Source organism: Oncorhynchus mykiss, chromosome 14 (genome assembly GCF_057628025.1).
Source record: "Oncorhynchus mykiss isolate SJ-2025 chromosome 14, ASM5762802v1, whole genome shotgun sequence".
Lineage (NCBI taxonomy): Eukaryota > Metazoa > Chordata > Actinopteri > Salmoniformes > Salmonidae > Oncorhynchus > Oncorhynchus mykiss.
Window position 1 is genome coordinate 5,245,512 of NC_143035.1, and position 27,355 is coordinate 5,272,866.

A 27,355-nucleotide genomic window follows, 5' to 3' on the forward strand; every position below is an offset into this window, starting at 1 on the left:
AAAATTAAATTGTGTTGTTGTCTGTAGCTTAGCCCATACCAGAACCCAACCACCACCATGGGGCATAACCCCACCACCAACATCAGTATACCGCTCGCCCACACTACACCATACACGTACGTGGTCTGCGGTTGTGAGGCCGGTTGGACATACTGCCAAATTTTCTAAAAAGACATAGGAGGCGGTTTATGGTAGATAAATTCACATTAAATTATCTGGTAACAGCTCTGGTGAACATTCCTGCAGTCAGCATGCCAATTGCACGCTCCTTCAAAACTTGAGACATCTGTGGCATTGTGTTGTGTGACAAAACAGTACATTTTAGAGTGGCATTTTATTGTACCCAGCACAAGGTGCACCTGTGTAATGATTAGGCTGTTTAATTAGCTTATTGATATGCCACACCTGTCAGGTAGATGGATTATCTTGGCAAAGAAGAAATGCAAAGTAAAATGGACAATATGTAATGGGAAATCACAACTGTTGACCATGAGTTTCATCCGGTTGTCCTGATCAGTGATTTCAAGTTTGTATCGTCAATGTTTTAACAAGCTGATCATAAGCTGATCACGATAACTCCTGATAAATTTGGGTAGCTTATATTCGTAGCTTAAATAGCCAAATTGATTAGTCACAGGAATCAGGACTACTAAAGCCAATGCAATGGCCTGTTTTTAAAGTGGCAGGTTTACCACATAGATTGGCATTCATAAAATAATATTTCTGTCAACACTGTAGGCTACACCTCAGTAAGCACGGACCAACTCTGACGCCTTTTGGACCTCTTTTTTTGGTGCAGTTCCGGACCGGCTTTGATTTCCACATGCACAGACATTGGTTTTTGGTCCGATTCGGACCAAATCTGAACCAATCATAGATGTCTATGTTTGGTTCAGATTTTGTCCGGTCTGGACCAACCTTGATTTGGCCCAACCATTACTTATAAATTACTTATTTTCAACTTTCATTCGGAACCAAAAATCTGCCTGATTTCAACGTCCGGAAAATACATCTTTCCAACCTCTGTAAAATACAGTTGAAGTCGGAAGTTTACATACACTTGGGTTGGAGTCATTAAAATTTGTTTTTCAACCACTCCACAAATTTCTTGTTAACAAACTATAGTTTGGCAAGTCGAACATCTACTTTGTGCATGACACAAGTAATTTTTCCAACAATTGTTTACAGACAGATTATTTAACTTATAACTTATATAACTTATAACTTATTATAACTTATAACACTGTATCCCAATTCCAGTGGGTCAGAAGTTTACATACACTAAGTTGACTGTGCCTTTAAACAGCTTGGAAAATTCCAGAAAATTCTGTAATGACTTTAAAAGCTTCTGTTAGGCTAATTGACATTATCTGAGTCAATTGGAGGTGTACCTGTGGATGTATTTCAAGGCCTACCTTCAAACTCAGTGCCTTTTTGCTTGACATCATGGGAAAATCAAAAGAAATCAGCCAAGACCTACAATTTTTTTTTGTAGGTACCACGTTCATCTGTACAAACAATAATACGCAAGTATAAACACCATGGGACCACGCAGCCGTCATATCACTCAGGAAGGAGACACGTTCTGTCTCCTAGAGATGAACGTACTTTGTGTTGAAATGTGCAAATCAATCCCAGAACAACAGCAAAGGACCTTGTGAAGATGCTGGAGGAAACAGGTGTAAAAGTATCTATATCCACAGTAAAACAAGTCCTATATTGACATAACCTGAAAGGCCGCTCAGCAAGGAAGAAGCCACTGCTCCAAAACTCACATAAAAAAGCCAGACTACGGTTTGAAACTGCACATGTGGAGAAAGATTGTACTTTTTGTAGAAATGTCCTCTGGTCTGATGAAACAATAATAGAACTGTTTGACCATAATTACCATTGTTATGTTTGGAGGGAAAAGGGGGAGGTTTGCAAGCCGAAGAACACCATCCCAACTGTGAAGCACGGGGGTGGCAGCATCATGTTGTGGAGGTGCTTTGCTGCAGGAGGGACTGGTGCACTTCACAAAATAGATGGCATCATGAGGTAGGAAAATGATGTGGATATATTGAAGCAACATCTCAAGACATCAGTCAAGAAGTTAAAGCTTGGTCACAAATGGGTCTCCCAAATAGACAATGACCCCAAGCATACTTGGGGTCATTGCTCAATCCTATAGAAAATATGTGGGCAGAACTGAAAAAGCGTGTGCGAGCAAGGAGGCCTACAAACCTGACTCAGTTACACCAGCTAATTTATTTTTGATTTAACCTTCATTTAACTAGGCAAGTCAGATTCTTATTTACAATGACAGCCTACCCCGGCCAAACCCTAACCCGGACAACTTGTACACCACCCTATGGGACTCCAAATCACAGCCAGTTGTGATACAGCCTGGAATCGAACCAGGGTCTATAGTGATGCCTCTAGCACTGAGATGCAGTGCCTTTGACCGCTGCGCCATTCGGGAGGCCAAAATGAACCTGATTTTAACATCTGCAAAATACTTATTTTTCAATGTCTGGAAAATATGCCTTTTCAATGTTCTCGAAATGTTCAATGTTCTCGAAAATCTGTATTTTAAACATACGGAAAATACCTTTACACCTTCCATTCAGAACCTAACGTCAACTTCTGGGAAATACGTATTTTACACGTCTTTTCAATGTCATTTTGCTTACTGGGACTATTCTAGTTTTGTGAGGGGCAGCATTTTTTGGTCTTGCGTATGGCGGCGGAATGGCACACACCCCCCATTCACCCCTCAACCCTCTCTACCTTTCACTCACTCAGCAACAGCCTGCACACTGCCTGATAGTCAGCCGCAGCAGTTCACAGTGAAATATATTAGAAGTAGCCCAAAAAACCGACACTCGCGACCAATCCGCGACATCGTTTTCAAAGTAGCCTAATTGTTGGAAAACTGCGGACATAGCAACACTGCACCCAATGACGTTCTCCATATTATGTGTTCAAGTTGATGATATATTGAAGAAACTATTACGATTCATCATGCAATGTTCTTTGCAGCTAATTCTATATTTTTTACTGGGTCTCTGATCTCTGTATAGTTATAGAATATAGAGCAATGCATTGTTATATTGTCTGTGTTTTACCTTCCTACATATCTTACAGGAATTAAATAACTTTATATCTCAATGATTTGTCCAACCTTTGGAAAGTTTAGATAACTCAGTGTTGACCGCCAGGTGACAGTATATAGTCAATAATGTCCCCTATCCTCTCAGGACTAAGGCAACATTTTCTCGAGTGGATGTTTTCATGTTGACATAATCTTGCAATCAAACATGTTGCATAAAGAAATCTTATAACATATACACCAATCTTTTTTTGGTCATCCCATTTGACTCCTATCAATATGCAAACCCAACACATCTTAAAGGGATAGTTCACCCAAATTATACTGTACAAAAATATAAATGCAACATGCAACAATTGTAACGATTTTACTAAGTTACAGTTCATATAAGGAAATCATTCAATTGAAATAATTTCATTAAGTCCTAATCTATGGATTTCACATGACTGGGCAGGGGCGCAGCCATGGGTGGGCCTGGGAGGGCATAGGCTCACCCACTGGGGTGCCAGTAAGAACATGTTTTTCCCCACAAAAGGGCTTTATTACAGACAGAAATACTCCTCATTTTCATCAGCTGTCTAGGTGGCTGGTCTCAGACGACCCCGCAGGTGAAGAAGCCACATGCGGAGGTCCTGGGGACCAGCGAGGTTACACATGGTCTGGGTTGAACATACTGCCAAATTCTTTAAAACGACGACATTGGAGGCGTATTATGGTAGACAAATTAACATTAAATGATCTGGCAACAGCTTTGGTGGATATTCCTGCAGTTAGAATGCCAATTGCACGCTCCCTCAAAACTTGAGACATCTGTGGCAATGTGTTGTGAAACATGGGATCAACACTTTATATGTTGCGTTTATATTTTTGTCCAGTGTACAAATTGGTTTCCTTACCCTGTAAGCATTATGGACAAGGTGTGACAGCAATCCACATTTTGGTTAGAAATGGGGAGTGTGCATTCTTCTCTTGATTCCGCTCTGTTCAGGTTTATTTGCCACAGGTCTGTGAATCTGTGCGTGACAGTAGGCTGTTCGAGATTGCGCAGATTGAATATGCACTGTTCCAAAATGTCACATTTGGGTTTGTATGGTCATGAAAAGTCATATGAATTTGTTTCAAACCTGTTTTTAATGTAATTCATGAAAGCACACTTTTAAATATGATCAACCAATAAAAACAACTACATATCAGCCATTATCGTTTTGAACCTTCAGTGTATGTCTGTGAAGCTGCCTTTTGTGCACCAGTGCCAGTGGCCCGTTGCCCGAGCAGCAGGTATACAATAATGACAGACTAACTAGATTGTCAATTCAAAACATAACTTGTAGCAGTTATCTCGCTAGTTAACTATAGCTAACTAAGCATGTGCATAGATCTCCCCTGAAAAATCCATATTTGAGCCTTATATATTAACACGTCTAGTTAGATACAGTGCATTGAAGTAGCCTACCTTATCCATTTCATCCATGATTTATTGAATGAGGGAATAACTTTAAGACCATAGTATTAACCACATTGTAGCCTAACAATCAGCTCCTCAACAGGACCTTGATAAGCACACTTGGGTGTTTCCGGGCTGGATCAAAAGCCAAGCATGCACACCCAGAAGCTCTCCAGTTGGAAGGTTGACCACATGTTGACAACATGTGACAAACAGTGCAGTTCTATGTGGGGGGCTAAGTGCCTTGATCAAGGGCACAATGGCATGGGATCAGACACAGCAGCTTTCCAGTGCCAATAATGCTTACTTGTTCATTCATGTAGGCTATAAGTCATGAAAAGTTGGTTAAAAGTCATGGAAAATGTGTCTAAACCATTAGCAGTGAATAATCAGAGGTCTCTATAGCTATAGCATAATGTCATTTGTGAATTTTGGTGAACGTAGTCTAATGGACCGACTTGGAAAGACAGCTCCTGCACTTATTCCATCCCAAGTCAAGCACGGCTTATGTTCAAATCATCTATAGGTTACTTTTTTTGAGCTTCAAAATACATTTTTAGATACTTGGATGATTTGGACATAATGCGTGAAATAAGCTAATATCGGTCCTATGACTAGAATGAGACTTGTGCCAGAAATGCTAAAATAATATCATTTGGAAGCTAAACCAAATATGGTGGATAAATAAGATATTGTTTATGTGGGGGTGGGGGCAATAAGTAGACCATTTCTATTTCAAATCTTCAATCGTTGATTAAGACAGGTGGGTTCACTCCCAAGTGCTGCATGTCATGAAGACACTCACCTGTCTCGATCAATGAGATAAGATTTGAAACAGACAATATGTAGGCAGACACACTGTTTGATTACTTCATGGAGAACCAAAAATCATTTTAATAAATTCAAACAAACCCCCTGCAACTAGACACAGACATTTTAGAAGGTACATGTATGGCCAAATCGAGAATGAAGATAGTATCACCAAATCAAGGCTGGTCGAAAATTCTTTATGCTGCGACGCCAAACAGTACCTATCCAGTAATGGCTAATGGAGCATCACATTAGCCCGTTATCATTTGCTAGCTAAACCAAAGCATGGATTCCCGTTATACCTTGTCCATAGACTGCTTAGAGGGTAATGACACCAATATGTAATTTTATAATTTGGGTGAACTATTCATTTTAAAAAAATCTCCCATTGAAAGAAACACAGGACAAGGGGTTTCTTGCAAAATTATTCTCTAATAAACTTTATTTGTACACAAATTGTGTAAGAGGACAACTTCCATCTGAAAACGTACAATACAAATTTTCTCCGAAAGGCCACCAATCCTTTGCATCGCTACTGGTTTCTTCTCACACAAAATGGTTTCCACCTGACCACTGTACAGTACATTATTACATTGTGCCCTATAGGATCCAACTGCAGCATCGAGTCAATTATTCAAATCCTATTACAGTGCAAGTGTGATCTGTTCATTAGTGGGAAACAGAGAATGGAGCCCAAAGAAATAGAATGTAGAATCTAGGTTCCATTTCTATGGGTGACCAAGGCGAAAACATCTGGATGTTATGAACAAAAAACGGCAACAGCTTATTTTTATAGTGAGCTTAAGGCATGAATGTACAATGTTGATTTCATCCAATGATGGATAAGTGGTTTGGAGAACGAAAGAATGCATTATTGTCCAAGAAGTATGGGGAAAGGAAGCAGTAAAGATCCATTTGCCAGCTGAGGAAAGCCCTCTTTGTTTCCCTTTACTGGTGTGGGTATTCCACAGGGCCAAAGCAAAAGCATCAGAAAGTAGTAGTAATAAACCCATGAAAACAGATGTGTGTGCAGGCTTCTGCTTGTGTAACAGTTTCAGAGGCCTTCGATGAGCAACGCAACTGACCATACTTTCAGAAATGTACAACGGCGACAGGAGTGTCCACAGAAATCTAACTGCATCATTTTTATAATGGTATTTAGTCGTACACCAACTATCCAGATTATTAAAAAGTGCCTATTTTGTACCTTCAGAATTCATAATTTCTTAGCCTTTATCTCCATTGGGTTTCTGGGTATACACATTTACCCATAGAGTATGTCACGCAGAATTACATTGTCCCAAAATGCTGAATAACACAAGGTTGTCAAAGTTACTCTAGCATTACAATAATGGTAATATTGATTCTTATTAGTCTACAGTCAGCCAGTGATATGAAGGGTCCCTGGTGTGGCCCCTAGGAAGGCAGCAGGTTCCTGAGGGCTCAGCCAGGGGTGTGCATTTGTTTATTTTACCTTCATTGAAAACATTTATATAAAGTGTGTGTTGTGGATATGATTATGAATATCAATCACACAGAGAGCACCAGGGACCTCTTTCAGTTCTCCTCAATGAGGTTCAAATCCAGTTCTGTGCAGTCTCTTTCAAACACACTCTGCTGTCCAGCCTCTAGCATACCCATATGTATTTTCTCTTCCTCCTCCTCACTTTCACTCAGCGGTCCAATGCTGGTTCTTCCCAGGAGGTCTGCAGGTGAAAAGGTTCCTCTGAAGTCCCCTAAAACAGGTTCCAGACCAATGCAAACGGCCGCTCCACACACCAGAGGCTCCCCACTGCGAATCTAAAACACAGGACATGGAAGAAAACAATAAATACAGCATCTTCATAGTGCAATTGTATTTATTTTTTTATATATATAATATATATATTTTTAAATCAGCTTTATATGAAACTAATAGGCATACAACTGCAACAGCTTTTAGTATTTTCCATGGTTATTCAAAATACCATGTGTGAGAACCTCAATGTCCACCTAAGGACGGTCTATGAAAATCATATGCAAATGTTTCAGACTGTCTGGACAAATGTTCTGGCTATTTCCTCATCCTGCACCGAGACCCCAGCCAGAGCTAACTTTGTGCAGTCCCTTTATCTTTTTACACCAGCAAGGCAGCCATTTCATAAACCACCACCCACCATCTTAAAACATGACAAGGACACACACAGCCAGCTGCAAAACCCAGCAGCAGCTTCAGTCACACCCCCAGGTCCAATGCCCAGAAGGCCATAAAAATGAACTGGGGGTGAGAGAAAATCGCAAAAGAGAAAGGAGAAGTGATGACATCACTCCTCAGAACAGGAAGTCAGTAGTGTTGCTCAAATCCAGTGGTTAAATATAGATGGCTGGGTGGTGGTGGATGTCCATAGGGGCAAGCAATTGGTCATGGTCATGCATCAACGAACGGACACAGGAATGCAAGGGTCAGCCCAAAAACACACATACACGCCGGGTCAGGGCAGTGAGGCTACATAGCCAGGCAGCACAGTCCCAACACCACACCCTGAACCCAAATCCAGACTGGTCTGGCTGGGACAGGAATGTGAGAGCAGTAGTTCTGTCTCATGAGGGGAGAGCGATTCAGAGAACCAGAGAGCCAGAGGCCCATTTCTCCTCGCTAATGATCCCAACATAAACACTCTGGTCTATAGGGAGAGGCAGGAGAGCTGGGGGGGGGGGGGGGGGGGCGCTTTAGGCCTCCAGCCACTCACAGGCAAATGAAGTTTGCTCTGACTAAAGGAGAACTATGAGCAATTTCTACTAAAATGGTGCATGCTATGCATTTTTGGCTCTATATATTGCATTTATCTTATTTAATAGGCCTTACAACTGATGTACATCCCATCCAGCACACCTGAGTCATCTTGCTGAAGTCAAGGCCGGGTCTGGTGTAGTTGGGGAGCGTGTCTGGGTCATGGCGTCGCTTCAGGCCGGGCTTACGTAGATCACAGGGCTGAGAGTGGCAGCGTGGGAGACGGAGGGGCAGGACACGCCTTGAGGACGATGGGGTACTACAGGCCGAGGAGGGAGTGGGGGAGGGGGCCGGGGCCTCCATCCCAATGTAGCGACTGGCTAGAGCTGGAGAGGGCTGGGGGGGCAGGATGTGCACAGGGGACAGGGAGAAGCGGCGCTGCTGCAGGGGCCGACAGGAACTCAGCGTGGCCGGGGAGGAGGAGCAGGAAGAGGGGAATAAGCCTGTGCAGCTCTCCCTGAGCGGGTCATAGTGGTCCCAGGAAACACTCCAAGGGATAGGGGAGTCTGGGGACAGGGCCAGGCTGAAGAAGGTGGGACTGGAGGAGGAGTGCAGGGAGGAGGTGAGGGAGGAGCTGGGGCCTCGGAGGGGTACGGAGCCAACTCCCATGCCGGCCACCCCCCCACCACTGTGGCAGCGGCGCTTGACGGGGGTCCAGATCTTGGAGGCGCTGGGGCGCCAGGGGGTGCGGTAGCGGGACAGGTCCTCAGGGACGGACAGGGAGCGACAGTGGCGTTTGGGGGGAGGAGGGGGCAGCGGCGGGGAGTTCTGTAGGGACATGTTTGTCGCAGAGGTGCTGGGGAGAGGGGTTCCTAGGGGGTCCAGGGAGGACAGGACAGAGGCGGCATCCTGCAGATGGGTCTTGGAGGATGGGAACATAGACCAACTGCTCTCTGTGGAAGTGAAACAAACCAAAAACATGACTCAATGTTGGCCCTTCCAAGTTAATGATTTAGCGGGAGCTTTGAATGAGACAACTTTATTAAAGTTTCAGGAATTAATGGATCCTTACCTGGAGTCAACCCATACCCGCGCCAACACACCGTGGGGCTAGAACCCACTTCAGGCAACGACTGAAACAAAGCAACGAAGAAAAGGGATTTATAGCAATGGTAATTCCTCATAGAAGAGCTACAAAACAGCTAGTCTAATCACATGGCATGCTCACCACATTAAGAGAGAAAGCCCTGCGATAAGGGGGCTCCTCCAGATTCTGTCTGCGGAGCTGCTCTGTGATGAGCGTCACCATGGTGACACACTGATGCCAATGAGGAAGGGGTGGCGCTTGTCAGTCAGACTGCTGGGGAGGTTAGTGGTGTACCCTCCCCACCTCAACTGGTCAGACTGACCCTTCCAACCTCACTGAGATAATGTCATCAACAGCTTCATCATCTCATCTGAACAGGGAAAGAGTAAGCAGAGCATCCACATTTTAATGAGTTATTTTACCAGGGATTGGAATAGCACATCAATATTAGCATCATGGATACAGAATGATTGGGTGTGCAAGTCAATTTCCTGTTAATCCCACAGCTTTGCGTTGGGTAATACCAGGAATGTGCGTGTGTGCACGAATCATGAAGTGGCAGGATACTTACTGTACTTGGAATCTGTTCTCCCTCTTACAAGCATGCAACACTCACTTGCAGATATTTTGACACCGTTTTGTGAGAAGACCAAAAGGAGGAAGAGTGACCACCGCCCTAATGAGTGTTCTATAACTTTTATCTGGTAAGGCAGGAGACAGACTAGGACATAGGCTAGCTCCTGCCTCAGAGATGAAAGGTACGCAAAGTAACAGCAGAAGTGCAACCTCAAAAAGCGATGATGTTAAGAACACTAATCCGATACATTGCAGAAAACATTAATTTTCTTTGAGAATACAAACAAAATTATTTATTAGCTGCACAGATGTAGAGTTCAGGGCAATACCAAGGCACATTATAGTCAAGTGGGTCCAATTCAAAGTGAGTGCTAATAGTGTGGCCCTTGTAGAGGGCTGTGAGGAGAATGGAGGGGGAGGGAGAGCGAGGAGGAAAAGAGGGGGAGGATGGGGGAAGTGTGTGAAACAGAGGGGGATTGGGGCCATAGGCATGCCATGCCCACTCTGAGACAGACAAAAGGGGGAAGAGAAAGTGGAAAATGGGACTAGGACCTTAAAATGACCAAGGCACAGAGAAAACAAAATATGCATTAAAGGACCGGAGCACAACTAAGCACCATGCAGTGACAAGCAAAACAAGGTGCCAGTTAGTGTTGTTCGCCGACACATTCCACACCATGCATCCCCCCCCATGCAAATGCCAGAGTCAGTCAGCTTTAAAACAAACGTAACAGTTATTGAAACTAGACACACCCTATGGGAACACACTGATTCTCTGCTATACAATGTCCCACACCAAATAAGACCGGCCCAGATACAACACTTGACTAGTCATTGCAACCTTTGCACTGTTCTGTATAAATATTGTGCACAACGAAACCAAAAGTTATAAAACCAACAATTGATAAACCACTTCCAACTGCCTATGCAGTCATCCCAATGTGGGTGACAAGAGGTCTCTCTCATTTTGGGAACTATGGGGAGTTTCCACCACCTACTAGCCACTGTTGCTTTAAGTGCTTAGGCTTAGGGGGCTGTGTGGCCTACAGGGACTTGGTTTCCATGTGGCAAGTTAATTCTACAGCACATGAAAAACGCAACACTAAATACAACTCAAAAGCTGGTGGCATGGACGAGCCATTTGACAGATAAGCTAACTTAATAAGTTCCATGACTGGACTTAGTTTGTGGGAGAATCATCACTAACACATGTTACATGTCAAACAGTTACAAATGCTAGTGACTAAAACGTGAACGATAATGTTAATCATAAGAAGTTTGGTTTAAATGGCACACGTGTTCCACTCACTGATAAACCCATACAGTTAACCTAACCTCAAATGTTTCGAAAGACGTTAAAGCTTGCTTGCAACTTAGCAGGCAACTCATTTTGGAAGTTAACAAAGCAAAGTCTCAAATCAATAATAGGAGTGCTTGGTAAACCGAGATACTTGTAGTCAGCTCTGAGGTGTCCATCTTCTGATCTAGCTAGTTACCAGCTAGTAACTACTTACCTAGTAGTAGGCAAGCTAGCCTACTAACGCTACAAGAAAGTATGTGAGCTTGACCAATTGGATTGTTGCATGCTAATATGAATAGGCTAACTAGTAGCAATATGGCATGGTGCCCGTTAGCAAGCAACTTACAAATGTATGACATTACATTTGGTCATCATCCCAAATACGAAGCTTAGAGGCTAATGATAGCTACGAAAGCAATTAGCTAGTTACCGTTAGCCAGCAGCAATACGGTCTGTGTGGTGGGCCAACCAGGCAGCTGGCTAGTAATTAAACGTAACAGTTTGCAAGTTCTGACAAACTAGCCGGTCAGTCTTGACTAACAAATTGCAGTATCACCACAAGCATATCTAGCTACGCTAGCGGTTATTCATTTGGCCTACATTAGCTGTCCAGGTCAGATAACGTTAACTTGACAGCCACCTAGTTAGCTAGCAAGCCGACTCAAGTCTAGCTAACTTTAGCTAGCATGAACATTCAGCCCGTGGGAACTGACAGTCTGGCTTATCACTCCGCTAGCAATTATTAGCTAGTTTGCTATGTTGTCATGCTTACGCATCTAATTGTCAGCGTATCTGAATTAATTTACATATCGGTATAAGAAATGTAGCTTAAAATGACGTTGATTATTGACAGCAACACAAGACTGCTTCGTAGCTAGCTCGATGATTAATTTACCTGCCCACCTTGTCTCCTTAGCAACCGAAAGCAGCACGGGGTAGTTGATGGCCTTGCACTGAATATATAGCCATCGGAACAAACCATTAAAAAGGGGTGGTTGAAACGTCTAACATGCTTGTATCTTTATTATACAAAATATATTTATATCACAATCCATCTAGGAATTAACTATATATTGTCTCCGAAATTCAATGGAAATCTTAAACGTGAAAAACGCTTTGCTTTTTAATTCTTGAAAATCACCCCCCTATTGTTCTGAAAGTAGAACAAAACAGTAGACAGAAAGTATTCTAAAGAAAAACGCATCGAGTACTGTACAGCATTTTTCTGCGATAATAAGTCAGCAATGTGTCGGTTGGGTTGGTCTTTGCCACTACCACAGTTTTAATTAGTCCTTTTGAAAACGAATGTGCCCGGCGAGATTCCAGCTCTCTACAAAAACATGTTTTGAACTCTGGGTAGTGTAGTTTGTCAAATTTTCGTGACGATGAGGTGCTGTAAATTAATTACAAGTTTTTTCATGGGAAAGAAACACATAAAAAGACAGACACATCATTCGTTAAAAAAAATAAATGTATATATATATATATATATATATAATATTATAATCCAGAATGCGCCCACGTCATTCAGACAGACGCATGCGCAGTTATGAAAATCCACGTGATTTCTTCAGAAAGTTGTTATGACGGAAAAGACAACTAGAAACTGGAGTTTAATTTAGTAATACAAACTAAGAGAAACGCAGTGAAAATGGCGTTGGAAATGTTCAGGAAAGAAGAGACTCTTGCAATGAGAAAGAAACTGATTGGGTATGTAACTGTGTTTGACTTGAAGAAACTCAAGTTGGCAGCAACAACGCTTGGCCCTGGTATGAAATTATGCACTGACATATAAAATGGTTTAAATTATGCCTCTCCTAGGCAGTCTTGCAGACTCTTCTATTCAGACGATCCCGTGAAGATAGTCAGAGCCAGAGGACAGTATTTGTATGACGAAAATGGCAAGCGGTACTTGGACTGTATCAGCAACGTTCAGCACGGTAAGAGACACATCTATAGAGCTCGCCAACTTGTAGTACAACAAATCGGAAATTATATACCTCAGGATCGTTCAGCCATTCCTATGTGCAAAATTAATGGGAAATGAATAGTTTTGGAATAAAGTTAAACGCCGAAAATAAAGTCTGAGGTTAACACCGCATCATAACCTGGTAATGACCACCTGACTACAATTTATTACCTATACTCTTAGAAAAATAGGTTCCTAAAGGGTTCTTCGGCTGTACTCTTCTTGGTTCTAGGGAGAAGGCTTGTTGGTTCCACGTATAACCCTTTTGGGTTCCATGTAGAACCGTGGAAATGGTCCTACTTACCTGAAACCAAAAAGGTTATCCTATGGGGACAGCCGAATAACCCTTTTAGGTTCTAGATAGCACCTTTGTTTCTAAGTTTACTGTAAAAAGTATTGCAGAGGATAAAGTAGGATATTGAAAACATTGTTCATTACATTTCTACTTGTTTCCATAGTCACCAATTAAAGTTAATCTGCAACATATTCTTACATTTTAAAATCGATCAAGCAATGGCAAAAACAAATCTATTATCACAATTTTTTGCACATCTGCATACAGTAATTGTTTCATAATTCACCCACAGACATGAATTACATGCATAGAAAGAATGGGAAACAGACTATATAAAGGCCCATTGTTTTATTTGATTAGTGATTCATACGAGTGGTGCGATGGGGTAGGTTGTCATCAAGGACCTCTGAGCACAGAAGGCGATCTGGAGCGTAGTGGCCCTCTTCAAGAGTCGTGCGATGGGTCAGATCTGCAGTGAAGAGAATCGGTGCATCACAACTTTATACATTTGAGATTTTAAAAGACTAGAAAAGAAAAGGACTAGAAAAGGACATTCTTGGTGTAACTTTGTGGACTCAGCTATCTAAAAATATTTCCATGGTACTAGTTAAAACGATTTTGTGGCAATTATAGCTTAGAGATGTCTTCAAAAAAGAGCAACTTGCTCATGCACATACTTTGCGTCCTTCTCCACCACGGCGTTCAGGGGCATATTTAAAGCCTTTCCAGAAGGCCGGCAACACACCAAGCTCCTGATTTTTCTGTCTGTTCATGACACATACTGTAAGCATAAAAATAAAATAATGATTGACATAATGTGGGCATGCAGGACAGTACATAACACACAGAAAAATATATTTAACAGTCTGAATCTACTAAAAGTGGTAGCAAAGGCATGTTTGCTCCTCTGTTCCTTCATATTGAAGTGGGACATTACTTCATTGGTCATCAATCTGAAACATTTTAAGATTAAAGATAAGATAAGATAAAAAAAAATTAAGATAAAATTACACAGTAGTTGTATAATTACAATTTTTAACTCATCTCCAAATGATAAAGTTTTGCTTAATCCTAATACATGTTTAATATTCAAACAACTTTATATAAACACACCGCTCCATAATCCTGAGGACATTGTCCCAGACAAAGGTTCCGCCAATTGAAGACAGCTTGGCAGTCTTAAAAAAAGAATGCCAAATGCAACAATTCAAGTATGTTTAAAGAGACAAATCATTCCTGCAACAAACATTGTTAGAAATGGGTGCAATTGGCAAATCTAGCTACATGTTGAACTTCCATCCTATCAGGCCAGTGGCACAATGTATGAATTTATGGTTGGATCAGAATCGCCATTGTAACATTGTTAGAAATGGGTGTACAGTGCATTCGGGAAGTATTCAGACCCCTTGACTTTTTCCACATTTTGTTACATTACAGCCTTATTCTAAAATTGATTAAATAAACATTTTCCTCATCAATCTACACACAAATACCCCAAAATGACAAAGTGAAAACAGGTTTCTATAATTTTTTGCAAATGTATTGCAAGTAAAAACAGAAATACCTTATTTACATAAGTATTCAAACCCTTTGCTATGAGACTCAACATTGAGCTCAGATGCATCCTGTTTCCAGTGATCATCCTTGATGTTTCTACAACTTTATTGGGAGTCCACCTGTCGTAAATTCAATTGATTGGACAAGATTTGGAAAGGCACACACCTGTTTATATAAGGTCCCACAGTTGACAGTGTATATGTCAGAGCAAAAACCAAGCCATGGGGTCAAAGGAATTGTATGTAGAACTCAGATCTGGGGAAGGGTACCAAAACAATTCTACAGCAATGAAGGTTCCCAAGAACACAGTGGCCTCCATTATTCTTATATGGAAGAAGTTTGGAACCAACAAGACTCTTCCTATAGCTGGCCGCCCGGCCAAACTGAGCAATCGGGGGGAAAGGGCCTTGGTCAGGGAGGTGACCAAGAACCCAATGGTCACTCTGACAGAGCTCCAGAGTTCCTCTGTGGAGATGGGAGAGCCTTCCAGAAGGACAACCATCTCTGCAGCACTCTACCAATCAGGCCTTTATGGGACTGGGAGACTAGTCAGAATTGAGGGAAAGATGAACGGAACAAAGTACAAAGAGATCCTTGACGATAACCTGCTATAAAGTGCTCAGGACCTCAGACTGGGGCAAAGGTTCAACTTCCAATAGGATAATGACCCTGAGCACACAGCCAAGACAATGCAGAAGTGGCTTCAGAGCAAGTCTCTGAATGTCCTTGAGTGGCCCAACCAGAGCCCGAACTTGAACCCAATAGAACATCTCTGGAGAGTCCTGAAAATAGCTGTGCAGTAACACTCCCCATCCAACCTGACAGGGCATGAGAGGATCTGCAGAGAAGAATGGGAGAAACTCTGCAAATAAAGGTGTGCCAAGCTTGTAGCATCATACCCAAGAAGACTTGAGGCTGTAATCACTGCCTTTACTGAGTATAGGGTCTGAATACTTATGTAAATCTACTATTTGTTTTTTTCTTAATTTTAATAAAATGTAAAAATTTTATTTATTTATTTATTTTTTTAAACAGTGTTTGCTTTGTCATTATGGGGTAATGTGTGTAGATTGAGGGAGGAAAAAAATGGTTTAATCCATTTTAGAATAAGGCTGTAAGGTAACAAAATGTGGAACAAGTCAAGGTGTCTGAATACTTTCCGAATGCACTGTAATGTTTGAGTGAGCGAGGAGAATGAGCAAGAGAGAAATGTGAGAAACTATACATGACTCAGCAAGGGAGGTGTCTGTTGATCAGGACACAGGTTTTGCAACTGAAAAAAGGGGGGAGTTAAAATTGTATTTTATTTGCTTTACAAACATATGTTATTAGAAGCAGTGCTATTTCAATTGGATTTACTTACACTACACTCTTAGTAAAAAAAAGGTTCCAAAAGGGTTCTTTGGCTTTCCAAAGGGTTCTTCTGCTGTCCCCATAGGAGAACTCTGTTTGGTTCCAGTTAGAACCATTTTGTGTTTCAGGTATAACCTGTTTGCGTTCCATGTAGAACCCTCTGAGGAAAGTGTTCTACATGGAATCCAACAGTTCTATCTGGAACCAAAAAGTGTTCTTCAAAATGTTTTCCTATAGGGACAGCCGATGAACCGTTTTAGGTTCTAGATACCACCTATTTTTTCAAAAGTGTAAGATTAGGCAATCATGGGAAGCTGAATAGCATGTCTCTTGGGTAATCCAGTCTCAGTGAGACCTAATCCAGAGAAAAAAAGTATCAAACAGAAGACAAAATAACATCTAGCACACAACTTACTGTCAATGACTATGGGTTTAAGGAGGGGTGGTTCTGCTCTCTCCTTTCACTGGGATGTGGCAGAATAGGTCACTGGTAACTGTTGTAGACCCCATACATTAGGTCATTGACATGTTTCAGGAGCTGTAAAGACAAAGATGAATCATGATTCACCATTACCTAAGCTCTTCACTAAGTTAGACTTAGCCTAGCAAGTACATCGACCATGTTGCTCTTCAGCAATCTGGCAGTGAGGCAGATGGAGAGAGTGATAGACAACAAAACATGGGCTAATTCAATTTCTTAGTCAGCATGCTGGGTAACTTCAGTACTCCTTCCCTTTGTTCACTCCTCCATCCTTCCAAGCTAGAAGATTCCTGCAAAAAAAAATAAAAGAATTGAAAAGGCAGTTGAGAGATGTAACATTAGAATGAGTGTAGAGGGGGAGCAGGGATAGGCAAAATTAATTGTATTGTCAAATACAAAATACACAAAAATAGAAGGATCTCTGATGAATGGGCTCCCGAGTGACCCTGGTTCAAGCATGAGGCCGTGATCAGATTGGCTCAGCGTCGTCTGGTTTATGGGAGGGTTTGGCTGGGGTAAGTAAAAATAAGAATTTGTTCTTAACTGACTTGCTTAGTTAAATAAAAATGAATCAAGAAAATCTTCACAACCATATTGGGGGTACACATTTGAATAATTAAACTACCTTACTGTCCCACACAATCAATGTTTCCTATATGTATATTCATGTACCATCTCTCTCTCACACACACACACAGTCACACAGCTAGCATGACAAAATGTTGATATGACAACAATCTTTTCTATACGTGATTGTGATCACAATCATCATCCCCCCCTCTCTCATACACACACATTGCTAGCATGACAACTTTGACATGACAATGTTTTCTAAAGTTATTGTGATCATCTTTCTCACTCACACACACATTTGCTATTATTAACTGAACAGATATTCAAATGTCAATCTGTTTGCAAGCTAGCTACAACAAACACCTACAACAGGTAAAAATGAAGACTTACCATATCCATGAAGGATTAGTCAGAGAGCTAATGTTAGCTAGTTAAAATTAGCCCTGCTGAGTTAGTTAATTAGCAAGCTAGCTAATTATTCCTTGACGTTTTTCTCCCCAACAAAATGCCCCTTTACCTACAAAAGTTAAACAATAATGCAGGAGAACAGGGACTACCACTTAGCAGTAAAATCTTTTAAAAGTTTTTTTGTGTACATTTTTTAGAAACTGTTGTTGTTGACTGATGTGCTCATGCAAGCAGGCTGCCTGCACGCAGAGATCTATTACTGCGCGCGAGGCACAGATTCCCATCCAACTTTTAACTGAAACTGATATGCCTGCCTCCTTAGCTACTGAAATTTAAATTACTGCACGCATTATGTGAATTGCTTAAAGCCTTTAAGGAAAAATATAATAGCCATATTTTCAGGGTCCAATTCAGGTGCAATAATTTTAGACTAATTAGTTGTGGAAATAATTGCGATTAAAAGTAGGGTTTTATAAATCCTGGTGAATTGTAGTATGCTTTTGAAATAAAAGACAGGCCTATGTTTTATTTCTTAAATAAATAGTTAGTCATAATAGAACTTCCAAATAGAATTCAGAGAACAGAAGAAAAATGTGCAGCACAATAAACAGTACAATTAGCTAACGCAAATAAAAAAATTACCATTAGAAGCCAACACACACAGCAAGCTACCAGATATCATTAATTAAACAGCCATTATTTCACAGTATTGCCATTTTACTGCATTTCAACAGCAGTGCATTTTTGTATGGGTATCCTGTATTATTGTGCATGTTTATCGCCTAGACCAAATATTGTGCATATACACTTTTCAATTGGGTGGACTGTAACTACGAAAAACACTGCCATAGCCAGGCGTAAAAAACAAAAGCATGTATAGATTCTCTAAATTAGAGACCATCTCAAATGTTTGCTTTAATGACCTACCAACTTTCATGACTTGGGGGTGAAATAGATCACATTTCTTATTTTTGTAAAATTGGCATTTCAACACCTGCCAAATAAAAACCTTAAATGGCCCTGCTCCTGAAAAAGTTAATTGGGCCGGATAAGCTGAATTGGACTCGGCCTGGATAGCATTATCCGGAGCCCAGAGTAATATTATTCAACCCGGTCTGAATCATGCAAACCCTGCTGAAAAAGAACATTAACTTTTAATAACTGTAATAATTGTAATGCTTCTAGTGTCTTATATTCAATGGGTGCATGGCCCACAAACACTATGCCCATGTTTATATAGATTGATGGCTTTTCATTGAGTAGCATATAGATAACTGGTCAGTATTTCAATCAGATTTCAACCAAAAACCAGATCTCAACCAACATAATACTTTTTTTTGTTCATATGTCAAAAGTACATCTTAATCTGGTTGTGATCTGGTTATAAGACGTTCCGACAAGATTTCAACTAGTAAAAGCCGTCTTTATCACGTCGTATGCCCTCTGGGTAAATGCTTCAAAATTCACCAAAAATGACCTGATGATCTAATAGAACAAAACGTTTAAGATTTCCTAAGCCTGTATTTACCACAGACCTTATTTTCGGCATTTATCCAACAACTCCATACTTTTTCCCATAGGCTTTGTTCAACAAACCATGGCGGAGTTAGTGCCTACAAAAAGATGCCATTACTGTTGCTCTCTATTGGTGACATTATTTTAATGCATCTGATTTGGTGAGTAATATTTTGTGAGGGCAAAGGTCACAGTCCAAAGCCCTTTGAACATTACAGTAGTACCACAATATAATCAACATGAAAGTACCTCCTAGTGGTAATTGTATGTAACGAAACGTTGGGAACGTTGGATTGTTGTTGCACCTACAGTGGGTCACTGTCATCCCAGCATCACACAAGCAGCCACGACGCAGATGGAGCTTCTGAATGCCAATTCGCGCTTCCTTCACGACAATATAGTTCAGTATGCCGACCGCCTCGCTGCCACTCTGCCCGACAAGCTGCGTGTCTTCTATTTTGTCAACTCAGGGTAAGACACCATGTCCCACAACCTATGACTTCCTCCTGAAACACAGCCCCAATGACATCCACGTAAGATATAGGAAGAATAATGTAATATGTATGTCTCCCAACAGCTCAGAGGCCAATGATCTGGCACTACGCTTGGCCCACCAGTACACCCAACATGAAGACGTCATTGTGCTTGACCAGTAAGGTTTCTCAAATCACACAAAAACTACTACTAATCTCAGTGGATTTCTTCTCTAAAATGTACTTCTTCCTCTTTTCCCCCTCTTCCTCCATTCTAGTGCATATCATGGGCACCTGACTTCGCTCATCGATATCAGTCCATACAAGTTCCAGAAGCTGACAGGACAGAAAGAGTGGGTTCACGTGGTGTGTAAGAGGATAGATATGGCATGCCTCTATTTTTTTGCATGTGCTACAAAAAGCTAAAATTGTAATTTTCCTGTTTAACCCTTACAGGCACCCATACCAGACATCTATAGAGGTATATTCAGAGAGGACCATCCCAACCCAGCCCAGGCATATGCAGATACTGTGAAGGATGTGATAGACAAGGTGCACCAAAAAGGTCGCAAGGTACAGTAAATACAATAGGTTTTGCATGGAGAAGGAAAGTTTGAAAATAGTCTCAATTTGGACACAGAGCGGGGTGTAATGCTGATTAGTGTAGTAACAGTGTAATAACAATGTTCAGTATTGTACTAATTCTATGGATCTAATAACTCAAAACTGACTTGCAACCTACAGGTTTCTGCATTTTTTTCTGAGTCCTTGCCCAGTGTTGGAGGCCAAATCCTCTTGCCCAAGGGATACTCAACTAAAGTAGCAGAGTAGGTACTGCCTCTGAGCATAAAATATTAGTGCACTATTATACTGTCCCATTTTCTTATCGGTGAAGAAAAGGACGAAGAGCCAAATCCTCATTTGAGTTTGGATTGAGGCCATTATGATAGTAAAAGCTATTGCTTTTATCTTTGACATGTGACAGTGAGTGTTGGTATCTCTCGACAGATACGTGCGCTCTGCAGGGGGAGTGTTTGTGGCAGACGAGGTGCAAACAGGTTTTGGGCGTGTGGGGAGCCATTTCTGGGCCTTCCAGCTGCAGGGTGATGATTTTAGCCCTGACATAGTGACTATGGGCAAGCCGATGGGCAACGGACATCCCCTGTCATGTGTAGCAACCACAGCGGAGATCGCTGGGGCCTTCACAGCCAACGGAGTGGAGTACTTCAATACAGTGAGAAACTGGTGGCTATTACAACCTATATTCTGCCTATTAAATCATGTTAGCCGTGCACAAAAGTTCGTTAGGAGTCTCATCCCTAATCATGGTTTGTGGTTCTCCTGTGACTGTGCAGTTTGGCGGTAACCCAGTGTCGTGTGCCATCGGCCTGGCTGTCCTGGACGTGATTGAGAAGGAGGACCTGAGGGGGAACTCCTCAAGAGTAGGAGGACACCTATTGGACCGGCTGAGACAGCTACAGACCAAACATCCAATCATTGGAGATGTCCGGTAGGGTGCCTACGACGTGGATTATGTGAAGGGAATGTCTCTATAATAACTACTCACATATGACATTGCAGTCAACCTCATACTCTCTAGTCTACAGCATGATCCATTCGGAGATACTGGCTGAAGACAGTATACAATACCTGGCTTTGTGTTTACTCTTGGCAGTGGAGTGGGGCTGTTTGTGGGCTTGGAGATGGTCACCGACAAAGAACAGAGGACCCCAGCTACAGACGCAGCAGCGCAAGTTGTCAGAAGGTATGGGGTCAGACTGGTCATTCACTGCTGCGAGGCCTTGTGAAGAAACAACTATACAATCATATCAAAGTGTGTCAGTGTTTGCTGCAGTCACAATTCGGTGAAGAGTTATCACTATTCTTATTTTGGTATAAATCTTTGCATTATTTTTTAGAAGAGAACCTTTAAGCAGAAATATTATTTGGTCTCGTCTCCCATTCCAGACTGAAAGAGGAGTATATCTGTGTCAGTACAGACGGCCCCTGGGAGAACATTGTCAAGTTTAAACCTCCCATGTGCTTCAGTATGGAGGATGCAGACTTGGTGGCAGACAGGATACACCACATTCTCACAGGTGACTGGAACACTTACCCTTTAGCCCTGACTTATTACAATACATTTACACAGTTCTATAGTATACATTTATTATACTTAAAAGGAAAGGTTCACCCATTTTGAATATTATATTGTTTTTGTGCGTCTGTGAGTGATGTCCTATCGATTCCCTGGGTCATTTCATGTTTATCCGAGTTATTGGCATTCAAGCAGGCAGAAATCCGTCCTATATGACGTAACACTGTGATAAAGTCTCTCACTGGAAGTTCATAGGAATACGACTTTTGGATCGCAAAAACGTCTATCATACATGTCACATTTCAATACTGTCCAATGTCTTCTGTCAAGTGAGCCATTGATTATATTTTTTGCCATATTCCTACCTCGAGAAATATGTTATTTAACAGAGCCTAGCAAATTTTCCTATTTGTCTGCCTCTTTAGTCCGGGGTGCATTGCATAGTGCAGTTGCCAGAGATATTATAGAAAGGAGATAGGAATCCAATGAAAGAACGTTTAACACCCAACCCAACAGACTGTCGCTGCAAATGTTAGAACTCCACTCTGTTTTTTTTTTTTATCTAACCTTTAACTATGCAAGTCAGTTAAGAATTAATTCTTATTTACAATGACGGCTTACCCCGGCCAAACCCTAACGACGCTGGGCCAATTGTGCGCCGCCCTATGGGACTCCCAATCATGGCCGATTGTGATACAGCCTGGAATCGAACCTGGGTCTGTAGTGACACCTCTAGTTTGAGATGCAGTCGATTTTACAGCTAACTAGCTACTTTACATGCTGATATTGTCTTTGGTATTGTGGGTAGCTACGTTTGCTATGTAGCTAGCTAGCCCATAGAGAGCATTGCATTGTGGATTTTGTAGTCGACTGGAGCTGCAAAAGATTTCCACAACGATTTTCCATGTTGCTGCCAACCTTATTATAACACCAAAAATTAAACATTTGTTCACAAAAAAATATTGTTCTCACAGTGATATTTAACACTGTAAATGAAAAGAATGAGTGATTTTGGGTGGATTTTTCCTTTAAGGAGACAAGAACACCCAGTCTTTTTAACCCAACTTAGACTCTACCACTGCAGTGTTTGCGGAACTGAAGGTTCAGGGAGCCTGCACCGACCCGATTCGTATATCTGCCGACTTCTGAACTGGGCCAATGGCAATTACACAACAGTCTTAACAGATCCATACAACACATCACCTAAGCAGGTGTGTAGGACCTGTTGACAATTCTACTTTTCCTTTTCAGACATGGAGCGCAGTCATCAAAAACTGGACAGTGAAGATTTAAGGTTTGTATAAACCTGTAGAAAGATTTAATTGCATCAGACAGTAAGAATTGGTCACAATCAGAAGGAGTCAGAGGTAGTGTTGTTGATAGTGTGATGTGCTCCTCCAGGAGATTTCACTAACCGTTAAAAGTGCATTTCTCAGACATTGGATTTCATAGGGCAGAGCATTGAGGCCCGTATCAACAAATCTCAGAGTAGAAGTGCTTATCTAGGATCTGTCCATAGAAAAGGCTACACTGATCCAATATTAGCATTCCTACTTTGAGGCGTTTTGTGGATACGGTCCTAGAACTTGCATCTTTCGCTTTTCAGACTAACTGGAGTCATCTTGGAGGAAGACAAGGGAAGGAATGCAGAAGTATTCAACACAACCAATCTCACAGATCCATACCACAATTAAGGATAATTTTTTTTTTTTTAAATCATTAAGATTACACTACTAGATCTAACAGCACAAGAATGGTTTGTGACAATTCATGAAGTGGAATTAGTGACTGCTTTTGATTCTGCATGAGGGACATAAGAGAAGCAGTGACATATGCAACAGAAAGGCAATCGATTTGTACTATAACACAATGTACATATGAATTTATCCTCCTCGCATTTATACTTCCCTGTGGAAATACAGTGCATTCGGAAAGTATTCAGACCCTTTGACTTTTTCCACATTTTGTTACGTAACAGCCTTATTCGACAATGGATGAAATCCTCAATCTACATACAATACCCAATTTTGATAATTTAAAGAAAATTAAAAAACAAATACATTATTTACATAAGTATTCATACCCTTTGCTATGAGACTCGAAATTGAGCTTATGTGCATCCTGTTTCCATGAATAAACCTTGAGATGTTTCTACAACTTGGAGTCCACCTGTGGTAAATTAAATTGATTGGACATGATTTGGAAATGCACACACCTGTCTACACAGTTGACAGTGCATGTCAGAGCAAAAACCAAGCCATGAGGTCAAAGGAATTGTCTGTAGAGCTCCGAGACAGGATTGTGTCGAGGCACAGATCTGCGGAAGGGTACCAAGACATTTCTGCAGCATTGAAGGTCCCCAAGAACACAGTGGCCTCCATCATTCTTAAATGGAAGAAGTTTGGAACCACCAAGACTCTTCCTAGAGCTAGCCTCATGGAGGTGACCAAGAACCCATTAGTCACTCTGAAAGAGCACCATCCCTACAGTGAAGGTGGTGGCAGCATCATGCTGTGGCGATGTTTTTCAGCGGTAGGGATTGGGAAACTAGTCAGGATCGAGGGAAAGATGAATGGTGCAAAGTACAGAGAGATATTTGATGAAAACCTGCGCCAGAGCGCTCAGGACCTCAGACTTGGGCGAAAGTTAACCTTTCAACAGGACAACAACCCTAAGCACACAGCCAAGACAACACAGGAGTGGCTTCGGGACAAGTCTCTGAATGTCCTTGAGTGGCCCAGCCAGAGCCCGGACTTGAACCCATTCAAGCATCCCAGGAAATAGCTGTGCAGCGGCGCTCCCCATCTAATCGGACAGAGCTTGAGGATCTGCAGAGAAATGGGAGAAACTCTCCAAATACAGATGTGCCAAGCTTGTAGCGTCATACCCAATAATTAATTTCTGTATTTAATTTTTATACATTTACAAAAATGTATAAAAATCTGCTTTTGCTTTGTCATTATGGGATATTGTGTTTATATTGATGAGGGATTTTTTTAAATAAAAACATTTTTGAATAAGGCTGTAAAGTAACAAAATGTGGAAAAGTCTAGGGGTCTGAATACTTTCCGAATGCAATCCATCGCAACTACCGGACTAAGTTTTCCCATAGGGGATTTCAGAAACACTTCAAATAAAGTGTTTTATGTAGGCTTACCCTGGCGTGATGTTTTGAAAAGTGTAAATCTCTCTAGGACAAGGTGACTTATCAGTATATTTGCCTGTATTTACCACCCCAAAATTAAATCTTAATTAGCTGCTAATGTGGCTATCATAAAGAACTGCAAATGCAAAGTTAATCTGCAACATATTCTTACATTTAAAATGGATGGCAAAAACAAATCTAAAGCACACATTTTTGCACATCTGCATACAGTAATTGTTTTATAATTCACCCACAGACTACATGCATAGAAAGACAGGGACACAGAATATATAAAGGCAATGCATGATTAATAAGAGTGTTGTTATAGGGTACTGGAGATTCTCATGGCCCTCTTCAAGAGTCGTGCGATGGGTCAGATCTGCAGTGAAGAGAATCGGTGCATTACAACTTTATACATTTGAGATTTTAAAAGACAACTAGAAAAGGTCATTCCTGAAGAAACTTTGTGGACTCAGCTGGTTAAAAGTATTTCCGAAGTACTAGTTGAAGAATTTTCACCACGGCGGTCAGGGGCATATTTAAGGGCTTTCAAGAGGTACTGCAACACACCAACCTCCTGATTTATTTTCTGGCTTTTCATGAAACTTACTGTAAACATACAAATAAAATAAATTGATTGGCATAATGTGGGCATGCAGGACATGACAGAACTGTAAACACACAGTAGTGGTGCATGGGTAAAATCAATGGGGAAGCCAACCTGTGTGTTGTGATAATTGTATTGTTTGCTCTTTAACCTAGTCATTCATATGCCTTGACACCGTGATATATAGGCCTAAGGCCGAGACAATAAGACACATTGGCAGAATAAATTCAACCACACATGTTGTTTCACTACAAAGCCAGAGAGCAACATCTGTTCGGTAAAGTCCACAAAACATATTGCATGTAACAAACAGTTACATGACCTACAGCATGGTCAAGCAACGTAAAAGTGTCCTACATTTTCGGACTACTAAACTATTGATTTAGAACCATGGAAAGTTACCCCAAGTCACAAAGAAAACAGGATCTGCCTCCAGTATTCCAGCACCATTTCAACATCTAAATCACCTATGCTTAGTCTAATACAGTGACTAAAAGAAACCAAAAACGATTTAGTCCAATCAACGTAAGCTAAATATGATGTGGTTGTCCATGGTTCTGAATTCTCTGTGTGTATGTGCGTATTTGCATGCTTGCAAATAGAAAGAAAAAATTTTGATTCAACCTACTTATAGAGAAACGCCAATGGCATCCTCTTTCGTGTTGCCTAAACAGTCTACGTACAGTACACGCTTTTAGTTTTTTTGAATCCTAGGTTACCTGGTTAAAATACTTGCTTGCTAGCTTAACTTCCTTTCATAGGCAATGATACGCCAGGCCAGCTAGTTAACATTAGCATACTACTTCTAGCTACATGTTTAACTTCCATCCTCTCAGGACAGGGACACAATGTATGAATTTATGGTTGGATCCGTTATAATCATTGGCCAGCACGGAGAATTAAGTAAAAGCAGAAGTCCAAATCCCTATCTCCATCCATGGCTAATTTAGAAAATTTAGCCATGAAGACAACACAATGTTGACGTATAGCTTGTGATGTGAATGGTCTGAAGCCAAATCCAAACTGGCTTCCCTTTACACCTTTTTTGGTGAGCCAGGACCATTCACAGCTGAGCTCACTCAGTTTAGCTTAATGCTGATTGGCTATTTAATGTATTTTTTATCAATGGGGGCCAAATGCTTGCTGGCTTCTTTTGCATTCAATGCTACGGGCTGCAACAATGTCATACTCTTTCTGACCAAACAGCATCAGATAGATTTGCTACACATACTGAGACAGAGGGGCGCTGTTTCGTTCGCTCGGATGCTTTCGCCGGTGAGATACAGTCAGCCTCTTGCGAATTAAAAGGACATTTATGAAACACTGAGAGACGAAAGATACATTATTTTGGATGTTTTTTCCAGGGAAGATTTTTGGGGGAAGCCTCCATGATTACACTCAATCTTCCCAAGACATCTGAAACCCTACCTCTTTAAACAGTATCTTAAATAAACCTCCTCACCTCGGACCCCCCCTCCTTTTTTTTGTAACTGAACCAGCACTTGCACTTGACCCCTCCCTCCTCTAGCTCTGACTCAACTGCTAGCTACTTTGATAAACATTTGACTTTTTATGTCTGATGTGGTTGTCCCACCTAGCTATCTTAGGATGAATACACTAATAACTAACTAAAATGTAAATGTAACACACAGTAAAATATCTTTAACAGTCAGAATCTACTAAAAGTGGTAGCAATGGTATATTTGCTCCTCTGTCCCTTCATATTGAAGTGGAACATGAATTCATTGGTCATCAATCTGAAACATTCTAAGAAAGAGGATTTCAAAATTAAAAACAGTTGGATAAATGTTTAACTAATGTCTAAATGGTAAAGTTTTGTTTAATCCTAATACATGTTATATT

The 27,355-nt window shown here is 41.2% G+C and overlaps 2 protein-coding genes across 4 annotated transcripts; one reads left to right on the top strand and one right to left on the bottom strand.

Annotated features, from left to right (window-relative positions):
• Positions 1-5,757: 5,757 nt before the first annotated feature.
• LOC110488595 (protein FAM53C) lies at positions 5,758-12,015 on the bottom strand. 2 transcript variants are annotated; one of them, XM_090198184.1, is made up of 4 exons: positions 11,914-12,015; positions 9,128-9,188; positions 8,218-9,008; positions 5,758-7,145 (listed from the first exon to the last, which is right to left on the bottom strand). In XM_090198184.1, the coding sequence occupies exons 1-4, from the start codon at positions 11,998-12,000 to the stop codon at positions 6,903-6,905; spliced, it is 1,182 nt and encodes a 393-aa protein (XP_090054310.1). In that variant the 5' UTR covers positions 12,001-12,015; the 3' UTR covers positions 5,758-6,902. The 2 variants fall into 2 exon arrangements, with proteins under 2 accessions (XP_090054310.1, XP_021416535.2); XM_021560860.3 differs by lacking the exon at positions 11,914-12,015 and adding an exon at positions 9,284-9,512.
• A 512-nt stretch (positions 12,016-12,527) lies between these two features.
• phykpl (5-phosphohydroxy-L-lysine phospho-lyase) lies at positions 12,528-25,531 on the top strand. Of its 2 annotated transcripts, none has more exons than XM_021560862.3 (13): positions 12,528-12,728; positions 12,840-12,958; positions 19,481-19,640; positions 19,747-19,821; positions 19,921-20,008; positions 20,099-20,215; positions 20,387-20,469; positions 20,651-20,876; positions 20,998-21,152; positions 21,318-21,407; positions 21,611-21,741; positions 22,992-23,034; positions 23,347-25,531. In XM_021560862.3, the coding sequence occupies exons 1-13, from the start codon at positions 12,670-12,672 to the stop codon at positions 23,432-23,434; spliced, it is 1,434 nt and encodes a 477-aa protein (XP_021416537.1). In that variant the 5' UTR covers positions 12,528-12,669; the 3' UTR covers positions 23,435-25,531. The 2 variants fall into 2 exon arrangements, with proteins under 2 accessions (XP_021416537.1, XP_090054311.1); XM_090198185.1 differs by having other exon boundaries at positions 12,548-12,728; positions 12,844-12,958.
• Positions 25,532-27,355: the final 1,824 nt, after the last annotated feature.

Bases quoted from the DNA above. Each gene is read 5' to 3' on its own strand.
- LOC110488595 (XM_090198184.1), bottom strand. From the start codon at position 12,000: ATGGTTTGTTCCGATGGCTATATATTCAGTGCAAGGCCATCAACTACC. The intron at 9,009-9,127 runs GTAAGGATCCAT...TCACTTCCACAG, and splicing joins CGGGTATGGGTTGACTCCAG to AGAGCAGTTGGTCTATGTTC. The intron at 7,146-8,217 runs GTGTGCTGGATG...CCTGTGTTTTAG, and splicing joins ACTTCAGCAAGATGACTCAG to ATTCGCAGTGGGGAGCCTCT.
- phykpl (XM_021560862.3), top strand. From the start codon at position 12,670: ATGGCGTTGGAAATGTTCAGGAAAGAAGAGACTCTTGCAATGAGAAAG. The intron at 19,822-19,920 runs GTAAGGTTTCTC...CCTCCATTCTAG, and splicing joins GACGTCATTGTGCTTGACCA to TGCATATCATGGGCACCTGA. The intron at 20,009-20,098 runs GTGTGTAAGAGG...TAACCCTTACAG, and splicing joins AGAAAGAGTGGGTTCACGTG to GCACCCATACCAGACATCTA.